At 36.0% G+C, this 14,904-nt stretch overlaps 1 protein-coding gene across 9 annotated transcripts in view; it reads right to left on the reverse strand.

Moving 5' to 3' along the window:
* CEP128 (centrosomal protein 128) overlaps window positions 1-14,904 on the reverse strand; it is a 442,691-nt gene that overhangs the window by 386,511 nt on the left and 41,276 nt on the right. For 8 of the 9 annotated variants that reach the window (XM_073011225.1, XM_037984338.2, XM_007987482.3 and 5 more), the window contains 2 exons: window positions 14,539-14,630; window positions 10,000-10,072 (listed from right to left, as the gene is read on the reverse strand). The exons of the other annotated variant lie outside the window; for it this stretch is intronic. In XM_073011225.1, coding sequence (XP_072867326.1) covers window positions 10,000-10,072; window positions 14,539-14,630 — 165 coding nt within the window. The remainder of the gene's footprint in view (window positions 1-9,999; window positions 10,073-14,538; window positions 14,631-14,904) is intronic. 9 annotated transcript variants of the gene reach the window in all.

Below are 14,904 nucleotides of genomic sequence, written 5' to 3' on the forward strand. Positions count from 1 at the left end.
CAAAAAAACTAGCCGGGCGAGATGGCGGGCGCCTGTAGTCCCAGCTACTCGGGAGGCTGAGGCAGGAGAATGGCGTAAACCCGGGAGGCGGAGCTTGCAGTGAGCTGAGATCCGGCCACTGCACTCCAGCCTGGGCGACAGAGCAAGACTCCGTCTCAAAAAAAAAAAAAAAAAAAAAAAATGTAAGTGGGTTAAATGCCCCAATTGAAAGACACAGACTAGCAAATTGAACAGAATCGAGACCCATCTCACATGCAAAGACACACATAGGCTCAAAATAAAGGGATGGAGGAATATTTACCAAGCAAATGAAAAGCAAAAAAAAAAAAAAAAAAAAAAAGAGCAGGGGTTGCAATCCTAGTCTCTGATAAAACAGACTTTAAACCAAAAAGATCCAAAAAGACAAAGAAGGGCATTACATCAAGGTAAAGGAATCAATGTAACAAGAAGAGCTAACTATACTAAATATATATGCACCCAATACAGGACCACCCAGATTCATAAAGCAAGTACTTAGAGATCTACAAAGAGACTTGGACTCCCACATAATGGCAGTGGGAGACTTTAACAGTCCACTGTCAATATCAGACAGATCAATTAGACAGAAAATTAACAAGGATATTCAGGACTTGAACTCAGCTCTAGACCAAGTGAACCTAATAGACATCTACAGAACTCTCCGCCCTAAATCAACAGAATATACATTCTTCTCAGCACTGCATAGCACTTATTCTGAAATTATCCACATGATTGGAAGTGAAACACTCCTCAGCAAATGCAAAAGAATGGAAATCATAACAAACAGTCTCTCAGACCACAGTGCAATCAAATTAGAAATCAGGATTAAAAAATTCACTCAAAACTGCACAACTACATGGAAACTGAACAATCTGATCCTGAATGACTACTGGGTAAATAACAAAATTAAGGCAGAAATCAAGAAGTTCTTTGAAACCAATGAGAACAAAAACACAATATACCAGAACATCTGGGATACAGATAACGCAGTGCTTAGAGGGAAATTTATAGCACTAAATGCCGATATCAGAAAGTGGGAAAGACCTAAAATCGACATCCTAACATCACAATTAAAAGAATTAGAAAAGCAAGAGCAAATGAATTCAAAAGCTAGCAGAAGACAAGAAATAACTAAGATCAGAGTAGAACTGAAGGAGATAGAGACACAACAAGTCCTTCAAAAAATCAATGAATCCAGGAGCTGATGTTTTGAAAAGATTAGCAAAATAGATAGACTGCTAGCCAGACTAATAAGAAAAGAGATCTGAATCAAACAGACACAACAAGAAATTATAAAAGGGCTATGACCACTGATCCCACAGAAATACAAACTACCATCAGAGAATACTATAAACACCTCTATGCAAATAAACTAGAAAATCTAGAAGAAATGGATGAATTCCTGGACACAAACACCCTCCCAACACTAAAACAGGAAGAAGTCAAATCCCTGAATAGACCAATAACAAGTTTTGAAATTGAGCAGGTAATTAATAGCCTACCAACCAAAAAAAGCCCAGGACCAGACCAATTTACAGCCGAATTCTACCAGAGGTACAAAGAGGAGCCGCTACCATTCCTTGTGAAACTATTCCAAACAAGAGAAAAAAGTGGGACTCCTTCCTAATTCATTTTATGAGGCCAGCATCATCCTGATACCAAAACCTGGCAGAGACCCAACAAAAAATGAAAATTTCAGGCCAATATCCCTGAAGAACATTGATGCAAAAATCCTCAATAAAATACTGGCAAACCAAATCCAGCAGCACATCAAAACACTTATTCACCACGATCAAGTTGGCTTCATCCCTGGGATGCAAGGCTGGTTCAACATATGCAAATCAATAAACATAATCCGTCACATAAACAGAACTAATGACAAAAACCACATGATTATCTCAATAGAGGCAGAAAAGGCCTTCAACAAAATTCAACAGCCTTCATGGTAAACACACTCAAGAAACTAGGTATTGAGGGAATATATCTCAAAATAATAAGACCTATTTATGATGAACCCATACCCAATATCATACTGAATCAGCAAAAGCTGGAAGCATTCCCTTTGAAAACCAGCACAAGACAAGGACGGCCTCTCTCTCCACTCCTATTCAACATGGTACTGGAAGTTCTGATCAGGGCAATCAGGCAAGAGAAATAAATTCAAATAAGAAGAGAGGAAGTCAAATTGTCTCTGTTTGCAGAGGACATGATTGTATATTTAGAAAACCCCATTGTCTCAGCCCCAGAATTCCTTAAGCTGGTAAGCAACTTCAGCAAAGTCTCAGGACAAAAATCAATGGGCAAAAATCACAAGCATTCCTATACACCAGTAACAGATAAACAGGGAGCCGAAACATGAGTGAACTCCCATTCACAAGTGCTACAAAGAAAATATAATACCTAGGAATATAACTTACAAGGGACATGAAGAACTTCCTCAAGAACTACACCCACTGCTCAAGGAAATAAAAGAGGATACAAACAAATGGATAAACATTCCATCCTCATGGACAGGAAGAATCAATATCATGAAAATGGCAATACAGCCCAAAGTAATTTATAGATTCAATGCTATGCCGATCAAGCTACCATTGACTTTCTTCACAGAACTAAAAAAAACTACTTTAAATTTCATATAGAACCAAAAAAGAGCCTGCATAGCCAAACAATCCTAAGCCAAAAGAACAAAGCTGGAGGCATCACACTACCTGACTTCAAAATATACTACAAGGCTACAGCAACCAAAACATGGTACCGGTACCAAAACAGATACATAGACCAATGGAACAGAACAGAGGCCGCAGGAATGACACCACACATCTACAACCATCTGATCTTTGACAAATCTAACAAAAACAAGCAATGGGGAAAGGATTCCCTATTTAATAAATGGTGCTGGGAAAACTGGCTACCATATACAGAAAACTGAAACTAACCCCTTCCTTACACATTATACAAAAATTAACTCAAGGTGGATTAAAGACTTAAACATAAATCCTAAAACCAAAAAACCCTAGAAGAAAACAAAGCCAATACCTTTCAGGACACAGGCATGGGCAAAGACTTCATGACTAAAACACCAAAAGCAAAGGCAACAAAAGCCAAAATAGACAAATAGGATCTAATTAAACTAAAGAGCTACTGCACAGTAAAAGAAACTATCATCAGAGTGAACAGGCAATAAATAACAAATGTTGGCGAGGGTGTGGAAAAAAGAGAACCCTCCCACACTGTTGTTGGGAATGTAAATTAGCATATGCACTATTTTGAGAACAGTATGGAGGGTCCTCAAAAAACTAAAAACAGAGCTACCACATGATCCAGCAATCCCACTGCTAGGTATATACCCAAAACAAAGAAAGTCAGCATATTCAAAATATATCTGTACTCCCACAATTATTGCAGCACTATCCACAATAGCCAAGATTTGGAAACAATCTAAGTGTCCATTGACAGAAGAATAAATAAGGAAAACGTGGTGTTTATACACAATGGAGTACTATTCAGCCATAAAAAAAAAAAAATGAGGTCCTGTCATTTACAAAAACATGAACAGAACTTGAGGCTATTATGTTAAGTGAAATAAGCCAGGCACAGAAAGAAAAACATCACATGTAGGAGCTAAAAATTAAGACAATCAAACTCACAGAGAGTACGAGGATTGATTACCAGAGGCTGAGAAGGACAGTTGAAGGGTGAGGAGGAGATGGAATGGTTAATAGGTACAAAAAAAAAAAAAAAAAAAAAAAGATGGAAAGAATGAATAAGACCAAGTATTTGACTGCACAACCATAGTCAATGAAAATTTAATCATACATTTTAAAATACTTAAAAGACTATAATTGAATTGTTTGTAACAAAGAATAAATGCTTGAGGTGATGGATACCCCATTTATCCTGATGTGATTATTATATATTGCATGCCTGAATAGAAATATTTCATGAAATATGTATGTGTTTATACATATGTCATGTCTTAAAAATTAAAAAATTGAAGAATAAATTTAACCAAGAAGGTGAAAAACCTGTACACAGAAAACTGTAAGATGGTGATGAAAGAAACTGAAGACAAAATAATGAAAAAATAAATGAAAAGATATTCCATCCTCATGAATCAGAAGAATTAGTATTGTTAAACTATCCATTCTACCCAAAGCAATATATAGGTTCAGTATAATCCCTTTCAAAATCCTAATGGCATTCCTCACAGGAAAAAAAAAAAAAATCCTAAAATTTGTATGGAAACATAAAGACCCTAAAACAATTCCAAGAAAGAAAAACAAAGTTGGAGGAATTATACTTCCTGATTTAAAAATTATATAACAAAGCTATAGTAATCAAAACAGTGTGGCACTGGCATAAAAACAGACACATACACCAACAGAACAGAACAGAGAACCTAGAAACAAACCCAAACAGATATGATCAACTAATTTTTGACAGGGGCACCAATAGGACACATTGAGGAAAGAAGAGTCTCTTCAATAAATGGTGTTAAGAAAACTGAAATTTCACATGCAAAAGAAAGTGAACCCTTATACCATACATAAAAATAAGCTCAAAATGGATAAAAGACCTAACTGTGAGACCAGGAACTATAAAACTCCTATAATAGAACATAGGGGAAAATCTCCTGGGCACTGAAGTTGGCAATGATTTTTGGGTATCAAACCAAAAGCTCAGGCCACAAAAGCAAAAATAAATAAGTGGGACTACTTCAAACTAAAAAAAAAAAAATTATATCTTTTGCTGCTCTGTACAGCAAAAGATAAAATCAACAAAATGAAATAGCAGCCTACAAATTGAAAAAAATATTGGCAAACAATATATTTGATGAGGTTAATACCCAAAATTTACAAAGAACTCATACAACTCAATAGTAGAAGAACAAAAAATCCAATTTTTTAAACGTACAAAGGATCTAAATAGACATTTCTCCATAGAAGACAAAAATCACCAACAGCTATATCACAAGGTATTTAACATCATTAATCATCAGGGACATGCAAATCAAAACCACTATGAGATACCACATCACAGCTGTAAAGGTGGTTATTATTTTAAAAAGTCAAAAAATAACAAATGTTGACAAGAGTATGCAGAAAGAGTAATTAAAAATAGAACTACCAAATGACACGCGATCCCACTGCTGAGCATATACCCAAAGGAAATAAAATCATCACCATGTAAAGATTCCACATTCCTATGTTCATTGCATCATTATTCACAATAGCCAAGATATGGAAAAAGCTAATTGTCTGTTGATAGAAAAATGAATAAAGAAATTGTGGTACATATATACAATGAAATATTACTCAGACTTACAAAAGAATGAGATCTTTTCATTTACCACAACATGGCTGGGTCTGGAGGACAATTATGCTAAGTAAAATAAGCCAGACACAAAAAGAAAAATATTGCATGATCTCACTAATTAAATATGGGATCTACAAAAAGAAATCAAATATACAGAAAGAGAGAACAAAACAGTGGTTACCAGGGACAGAGGGGTTAGAGGGGATGAAATGGGAAGATGCAAGTCAGAGGATACAAAGTAGCTGATGTGTAGGATGAACAAGTCTAGAGATCTAAAGGACAACATGAGAACTATAGATAATAAAACAGTACTGTATATGGGATTCATGCTAAATAGGAACATTTTAGATGTTCCTACCACAAAACCAAAAAAACAAAAAAAAAATGGGTAAGTGTGAAAGGACAGATATGTTAATTTACTTCAATGTAATAATCTTTATACTATCTACGTATATCCCATAACATCATGTTGCATAGCTTAAATTTACAAATAAAATTTACTAAAAAAAAATAAGTAAAAGGATAGTTACATTTAAACTTGAGTTTTAGGGGTAGGGAAAGGGCCAATCAGGGCAGGGTGGGTAAGAAATTTTGGAGGGTGATGGGTGTGTCCTTATCTTGACTGCGGTGATGGTTTCACAGGTAACGCTTATGTCAAAACTTATCAAACTGTACACTTTAAATATGGGCCATTTATTCTATGTCAATTATACCTCAAAAAAATTATTTAAAAAAAATCTTTTTAACTTCTAGATTAAAAAAACCATAAAATATTATTGGAAAGATACACTATGTTTATAAATTGGAAAACTTGATATTATAAAGATTTCAGTTCTCTTCAAATTGACCTATAGAAACAATGTAATCCAATCAAGATCCCAGATTTTTAATAATTTCATTTGCAGATTTCAAAATATATATGGAAATGCAAAGGCAAAGAACACACAAGACAAGTTTGAAGAACAACATGAAAGGAGTTACTCTATCCCTACCACAACTAAATATAAAGCAACAGTAATCAAGACAGTGGAATACTGGCACTTGGATAGACAAATAAACCAGGGGATCAGAGAGTCCTGAAACAGATGCTCGTGCATATGAACATTTGATTTATAACAAAGATATGACTGTAAAGTAGTGGGGAAAGAGTAGTCCTTTTAATGAATAGAACTTAATCAATTAAACATTCATATAAAATGTATTCCTCCTAATTCATACCACAAATACCAATTTCAAGTAACTATCACATCTAAATGTGAAAGGTAAAACCATAAGTTTCTAAATGATTACACAAGAGAACATCTTTGTGATCTAAATATAGGGAATGACTTCTTAGACAGGTCAAACAAGTACTAACCACAAAAGAGAAGATAGAAAATTAAACTGGATTAAAATTCAATAGAAAGTCCCATTAAGAACAATATAAAAATGAAAAGAAACAAGCTGCAATATGGGAGATGATACGTGCAATACAAAAAACTCACAACGTGCTCATATAGAAAATATATAGGCCAGGCGCAGTGGTTCATGCTGTAATCCCAATACTTTGGGAGGCCGAAGTGGGTGGATCATCTGAGGTCAAGAGTTCAAGACCAGCCTGGTCAACATGGCAAAACCTCATCTCTACTAGAAACACAAAAAAATTAGCCAGGTGTGGTGGTGCACGCCTGTAATCCCAGCTATTGGAGAGACTGAGGCAGGAGACTCACTTGAACTCGGGAGGCGGAGACTGCATTGAGCCGAAATCATGCCATTGCACTGCAGCCTGGATGACAAGAGCAAAACTCCATCTCAAAGAATAAAAAAAAAAGAAAAAAAATATATAAAGAGCTCCTACAGGCCGGGCACGGTGGCTCAAGCCTGTAACCCCAGTACTTTGGGAGGCCGAGACGGGCGGATCACGAGGTCAGGAGATCGAGATCATACTGGCTAACACGGTGAAACCCCGTCTCTACTAAAGAATACAAAAAACTAGCCGGGTGACCTGGCGGGCGCCTGTAGTCCCAGCTACTCGGGAGGCTGAGGCAGGAGAATGGCGTAAACCCAGGAGGCAGAGCTTGCAGTGAGCTGAGATCCGGCCACTGCACTCCAGCCTGGGCGGCAGAGCGAGACTCTGTCTCAAAAAAAAAAAAAAAAAAAAAAAAAACCTCCTACAAAACAATAACAGACAATCCAATTGAAAAGTGGACAAAAGATGCAAACTGGCACTTCAAACAAGAAAATAACCAACTGTCTACAAACATATGAAAATATGTTCATCATCAGTAGTAATCATGAAATGCAAAAGAAAACCAAAATGTGACACCATAAACACCTATCATAATAGCTACTATTGAAAGGACAAGTAATAGCAAGTGTTGGAAAGAAGAAGAGCAACATGCATTCTCATACACTGTTAGTGGGAGTGTAAATTAGTGCAACCACTTTGGAAACCTATTTTTTGGTGTCTACTAAATTTGAAGGCATCTAGGATCTGCACTCCATGTTATGTACCATCAGAAATGCATGCACATGTACACTAAATATTGAATAAGAGTGGTCATAGCAGTATTATCCATAGAAGCCCCAAATTTCAAATAATCCAACTATCTATCTGTAGCTATAGAATGTTAAAATATATTGCCGTATATCCATACAATGGAATACCAAAGAACAATAAAAATGAACAAAATGCAAGAACCTGACACAACACCTATTACAATCCTAATGATTAGCAAAAGAAGTCAAAGATCAAAAAAACTTGTCCTATATGGTTCCATTAATACAAGGAGTTCAAAACAGGGAGAAATTATAGGGTTAAAAGGCAAAATAGTGATTATCTTTAGAAAGCAAGAAGTTAGTGATTGGAAAGAGAAATTAGATGTTTTATAGAATACTGGTAATATTCTATTTCTAGATCTGGGTGGTGAGCGTATGTTCACCTCATGATAATTCATCAAGCTATACACTGATACATGTACTTTTCTGTATGTATACCTCCGAATTTTAAAATTTTAAAACAAGTAAAAAAGAAGAGAGAGCTTCAGCAGCTTTCCTTGTCAAGTAACAGGTTCCACTCTGGAATTTATGAGACAAGACAGAATATTACTTAGTAAGTTAAAGAGGGCCTTAGAGCAACATTCTTAAATGTGTACTTCAGCTCTTGTTTAGTACGTAAATCAGACAATAGCACAGATTTCGTACTGTGTGAACTATTGCAATTACCTAAGAAAAGCACCAAACTGCTAATCTCAGAAAAGTCCTTTATTGGAAGTATGTGATGTTTTAGATATTTTAGACTGGTACAGTTTAAATTGAAGGTACCCTTGGTACATCTGAAAAAATCTAGAACTTTATGCAAAAAAATATATCTTGATATTACACATTAGATGCCACATTGCCACACATTAATTGCAAAAATGTTGTCTACTTCAGCAGAAGACAGGCATTGTATCTTCACCTTTCTTAGGCTCTTCACAAAAAACTTAATTCCAAAAACACAAAAGAAAAGTATTTTCATGTAGCCAAGTGTTTATTCATATTTTTAAAATAAGCAAATTTCACTATAAGAGAAATTTTCAAATACTGTATTTTCAAAAAGATCAACTTCGTTGATCTTTTTATCTCTTAGCACATTCAGCCAATAAATTCAAACTCCAAAATGAACTCAACATATCTATGTAAGGAACTGTAAACAAATTAACAACTGGAGAAAAATTATCTACTTTTACTAGGAAACTTTCAATTTGAATAAAATATATTAAGAAAAAAATCCTGTTCACTTTCCTTATCTTGAAAAAAAGGTATTATGAGAAATGAATAAATGAATAAATACACTCCTGAAGCGGACAAATTCGCTAGTGACCATTAACCGTTTCCTCCTAAAAAGAGAAACTGATAATATGAAGAAATTAACACTATATACACTGTATTTTTTTAACCTTAATTCCACCAAGGATAGTGATTTGATAAAAATAAATCACTGAACAGTGAGTGTCAACAATATGACTTTGAGATAATAAAGCTTGGGAATTAGGAGTATTTTCAACTGGAACCATATCAGACAAAAACACACAGCAAAGAGGTCTTGGTAGCAATTGTAACTACACACATGTGAGACGACCTGAAAACGGGGAGTGCTACAAAACCACTATGAAAAGCATTCTGTGCGGGAGGCTGAGGCAGGAGAATGGCGCGAACCTGGGAGGCGGAGCTTGCAGTGAACTGAGATCCGCCCACTGCACTCCAGCCTGGGCGACAGAGCGAGACTCTGTCTCCAAAAAAAAAAAAAAGAAAGAAAGAAAGAAAAGCATTCCGCACTTCTCAAATATCATTTCACAAAAACTACAGAACAATCAGAGCCAGTAAAACTTAAATTATCTTTCAAATAGTCATCATAAACTCTAACCTAGTTAAAACAAATGTTGACTCTATCTCTAATATGCTAATACTGCTATTTAAATCCCTAAATGTAAATACCAAGTAAATATACCCTAAATATAAATATACCAAATATAAATACCCAAAATTCATGAACATTTTATAAGAGCTACAAGAACACACTTTTAGACAAAATGGGACATACCACCCAAAAGGTTAAACTCTACTAAACTTCACTGTGATTATGGCCAGCCCACCCACCCTCTATAAGTGAAATAAAGCTTTTTATTAAAAAAGAGGTCTCACCACTTCTTGTTTCTGGGCTTCATTAAGTTTTTCAGTCAATTCTTCCAAAGTCCTTTTTGTTTCGGCATCCGACCTAGGCCACAAAAAAAGATTTAAACTTGGATATTTAGAAAATACACAGAACTAGTGAAATGCCTAACATGATAACTATGTTATTACAAAATATTCTACTTTAGTGGTTCTCAAATGTTATAAACATCTGAAACACCTGGAAGGCTTGTTAAAACGCAGACTGCTGGATCCCGTCCCCCAGATTTCAAATCAGCAAATCTTGAGATGAGGCCCAAAAATGTGCCTTTCTAAAATTCGTAGGTGATGCAGGAATAGAGGTCTGCAGGTCTGGAGACCAAACTTTGAGAACTGCTGTTACACTGGAACATCAGTCTCAGTAAACAAACATGTTGCAATATCTCCCATTTTAAATTAAGAAAAAAGGAAGAGAGAGAGGGACAAAAGAGAACAAAAACTCTTGATCTTATACGCTCTTTCTAGCAATTCATAAAGAAATTACCTCAAAGTGTGCTGTGCAAACTCTATCCTCACTAACGGACCTCCCATTACCTTGTTTCTGATCAAATTAATAACATACATGATAGGCCGGGCGTGGTGGCTCACGCCTGTAATCCCAGCACTTTGGGAGGCCGAGACGGACGGATCACGAGGTCAGGAGATCGAGACCATCCTGGCTAACACGGTGAAACCCCGTCTCTACTAAAAAATACAAAAAACTAGCCGGGCGAGGTGGCGGGCGCCTGTAGTCCCAGCTACTCGGGAGGCTGAGGCGGGAGAATGGCGTAAACCCGGGAGGCGGAGCTTGCAGTGAGCTGAGATCTGGCCACTGCACTCCAGCCTGGGCGACAGAGCGAGACTCCATCTCAAAAAAAAAAGAAAAAAAAAAAAACAACGTACATGATAAATGAACAAATCGTACAGAAAGATTTACAAAGAAAAGAAAAAGCCTTTCTGTCTTGCACTGTCTTACTTCTGGCTGCACTTCCCTCTGTGAATCATGCACAACCATTTCCATTATTAATTATTTTGCTAGTTGCCTTCATCATGTTCAACTCAAGACATTTTCGATTGGCTGTTTTGAAATATTTAGCTCATTCTCTAATTTCAGATTATGTTATTACCATTTTTGGTTCTGTTGGACCTGTAGAGTTTTATGTAATGTATTTATACGTCTTATGAATCTTATGAATTATTCCATCCCATGAAATTGATGGAATTGATGCTTTGTGCTCACATTGTCATGCTCACATTTTAGTCAGCTTCACACTTGAATCATAACTTTCTTGTGTTCTTGTCTTTTCCAAGCTTTCTCATTATCTTTTGGCTTTATATGGGCCTTACTTATCACATCATTGATATTTTCCTCCCACTTCTTACTGAATGGTCAACAAACCATCTATTTCACTCTTTTTGACAACCTTCTTCTCAAGGGACACTTACTTTCCTGCTCTAGTGTAGAGTGAATACTTCCTGGGCCTGCTCCATGACTGTCATTCCAGGGTTACTTTCACTGAATCCCCAGGTTAATTTTACTATTTCTTAATATCTTTAACTTTCTATTTCTTGTTTACAATCTTATTTAACTTATGTATCCTTAGGTAATTTCCTCAAAAGGAAATTACCTTAAAAAGATAAATTTTCGAAGACTTTAAACCTCTGAAAATGTCTTTCTGTATGTACGTATAGAATGTTAAAATATATTGCTGTATATTCACACAGTGGAATACCAAAGAATAATAAAAATAAGTAACTGCAAGAACCTGACACAACACCCACAAATATTACAGCCCCTTTCTTGGCTTTTGTGGTTCTATGCAGACTGGAATTTCCCCCACCTCACCAGCTATTCCATCTCAGGTCAGCTCCTCCTTCTATCATAAGATTCCTAAATATTACAACTCCTTGCAACTCAGTCCTGTCCTTGATATCCTCCCTATAGTTTCTCTCGTTATTATCCATTTCCATGGTTCCAAATGACACTTCTCCATGCTGACCACTCTTAAATTTTACCTCAACAGAGACTTTTCTTTGAGCTCCATAGTAAATATCTATCTGAATATTTTACTTTCCATTTGAATGTCTCACAGGCATCTTGAACATAACATATTCAAGGCCAAACTCTCTACACCTCACCTACCCAAACCAGTCTTCCACATCTCAGAAGTGGAATCACCATCTACCTAGTTATTCAAATTGAAAATCTTAGAGTCATCCTTAGTTTATTCTCCCTCACCCACCACTACCAAATCCTGTCTCTTTGATTTCCAAAAACAGTATCTTCAAACACACCCCTGTCCATCTCTCTCCTGCCATAATCCTGGGTCAGGTCATCATCAACTCTCATATACTAGTGCAACAGACTTCTACCTTGCCCTCCTCAAATCAATTTCTTTTTTCCTTTGTGACAGGTTTCACTCTGATACCCGGTAGGAGAGCAGTGACTCATCTCAGCTCACCGCAGCTTCAACCTCCTGGGCTCAAGCAATTCTCCGACCTCAGCCTCCCAAGTAGCTGGGACCATGGGCATGTGCCACCATGCCAGGCTAATTTTTCTGTATTTTTAGTAGACACGGGGTTTCACCATGTTGCCCAGGCTGGTCTCAAACTCCTGAGCTCAAACGATCCACCTGCCTTGGCCTCCCAAAGTGTTGGGATTATCGGCCTGAGCCACTGCACCTGGCCCAAACCAGTTCTTCATATGGCATCGAAAGTAGGTGATTTCTGAATTAAACTTTACTTAATCCTTTCCAAAAGCTTGCTTCCCAGTGTACTTTTATTATTCAATGTATGTTTTGTAATAAATGTCAAAAATGAAAAATCAGTAATTAAATGAGAATACCAACCTTTCAACATCAAATACAAAGTTAAACTTTTTAACTCCCTGTCCATTATTTTTATAAACATGATGTAAGAATTTGTGGTACAAGTAAAGCAGAACAGCAACCAGAAATTTTACACATTCACAAAGGTAAGCCACCTCATTTCCCAAGAAACCTAACTCCTATTTTGGGTTAAACAAAGTTTTCTGCCTCACACATGCCTCTAGGTCACAAAGCTATTACCAGATGGTACCAGCCTATAGATCATAAAAACTATTACCAGATACTAACAGCCCAGTCCAATATTGGTTATTTAAATGACCATTGAAACTAATCAACTAAATCATCCCTGCAACTTCCCCTGTGTCTTCTTACAAGGCAACTATTCCCTTTAACTTATGTTCCCAGTGCTTAATTTATACCCTTCCTTGAAATGGGTAATGGTTATGTAATAAAACCTTTCTTACAATACATTAAAGTGTTAATGTCATTTTGTTAATTTTATCAACTTGTAAAAAAAAAAAAAAACCTAAATATTAAATAAATATTACCAGTTTAAAAGGTTAGCAATATAGCTCAATAATATATCTCACGATCCAGGAATTTAAATGCTTTATTTGTATCAGTCACATGTGAAAATGATTTTGAACCACCATATACTGTAAGTGATAAAGAACAGAAACTTTGGGGTCTTACTGCCTGGATTTTAATTCTGACTCCGCTACAGCCCTCCTGTTGGATTTCCAGAGAGCTGAGTTATTTCATCTCTCTCTGCCCATTTCCTCATCCATAAACTAGAGGAAAAATTAATGATTACCTCAAAGGGTAGTTACTAGAATTAAAGTTAAATCATGAAATAAGGGCTCAATAATATTAGCTAATAGCACTAGTAATAATGGTAGAATCTTTCATTCTCATTACAGCCTATACTTGATATTCATAGCTTTAACATTTATAGTTTTGACTATGTTTGTTGCAGCGACACAGAACTAGTGCGTGGTATGATTTAGATAGCTGGAGTTAGCAAGCAAATATCGTAAACAAATTTCAATTCAGCTTTATTGTTCCCTAATCATTGCTGTATATGGATTGCAATTCTTAGGAAGGCATAAAAATCTTTATTTTTCAGCAAAACATGGCCTCCAAAAGAAAGCCACCTGCCACTGGTGATGACAAAAATAGACAGAGAGTAAAGAAGTTTAAATTAAATAACAGCTCTTCGGGACTATCCAGATTGACAAAATTGCGAAGATGGGGCAGATGTTAATCACTGACCCTCAAAGAATTCAACTAAAAGCTAAAGTATTGCATTCTGCAATGGTTTATGTTCATTGACAAACTTCATGTTACACTTCTTTTTTGTGTGTGCAATGCCAAAAGTCAGTCAGCTAGCGAGTCAGTCTTTGTGTCTCTCTCTCCAATGGTATTTGCAAATCTACCTCTTTGCAAAAGTCTCACAATGTATCCCTCCATAATGTCAGCATTCCATTGTATTAAGTTAAAGTGTTTCTAGAAATAGGAAATTAATTTGTCTAACATTGAGTCATGATATATTCTAAATTCAAAGGGCTGTAAACTGTTCTGTTAATAAATTTTCAGATACTGTATAAAAACAACACTTTTAAAAAATCTAAATATGTCAATTACAGAAGCTAATTTATTCTCCTCATAATTTATCCCTCTCATAAAAACCATAGGCTGCTTTTACCGGCTCCTTCTGGAAAGCTCCCTGTTGAAATCATCTCCAAGGCGAATTTGTTCACTGCTGAGGTCTCGAAGAGACTGATGAAAAGCATGAAGCTAGCAAAGGCAAAACACAGTTATCCATTTAGAATTCTGTAGAATTCTTCCATGAAGACTCGCCAAAGGTAAGAATAAGATCTTGTTCTTTGCAATAATAACCAGATTCTGTAATATTATTATGAAAGAAAACACCTATTTTTAAAGAAAAAATTTCCAAGAAAAACAAATTTTTAAAAGCTTTATATAACATTTACCATCACATTTTCTACAGTACAATTCTACTCCTTCAGAATTCTACCCCTCTAGAAGGGGTCTGTTTCTTCCTTAATCA

Source organism: Chlorocebus sabaeus, chromosome 24 (assembly GCF_047675955.1).
Source record: "Chlorocebus sabaeus isolate Y175 chromosome 24, mChlSab1.0.hap1, whole genome shotgun sequence".
NCBI lineage: Eukaryota > Metazoa > Chordata > Mammalia > Primates > Cercopithecidae > Chlorocebus > Chlorocebus sabaeus.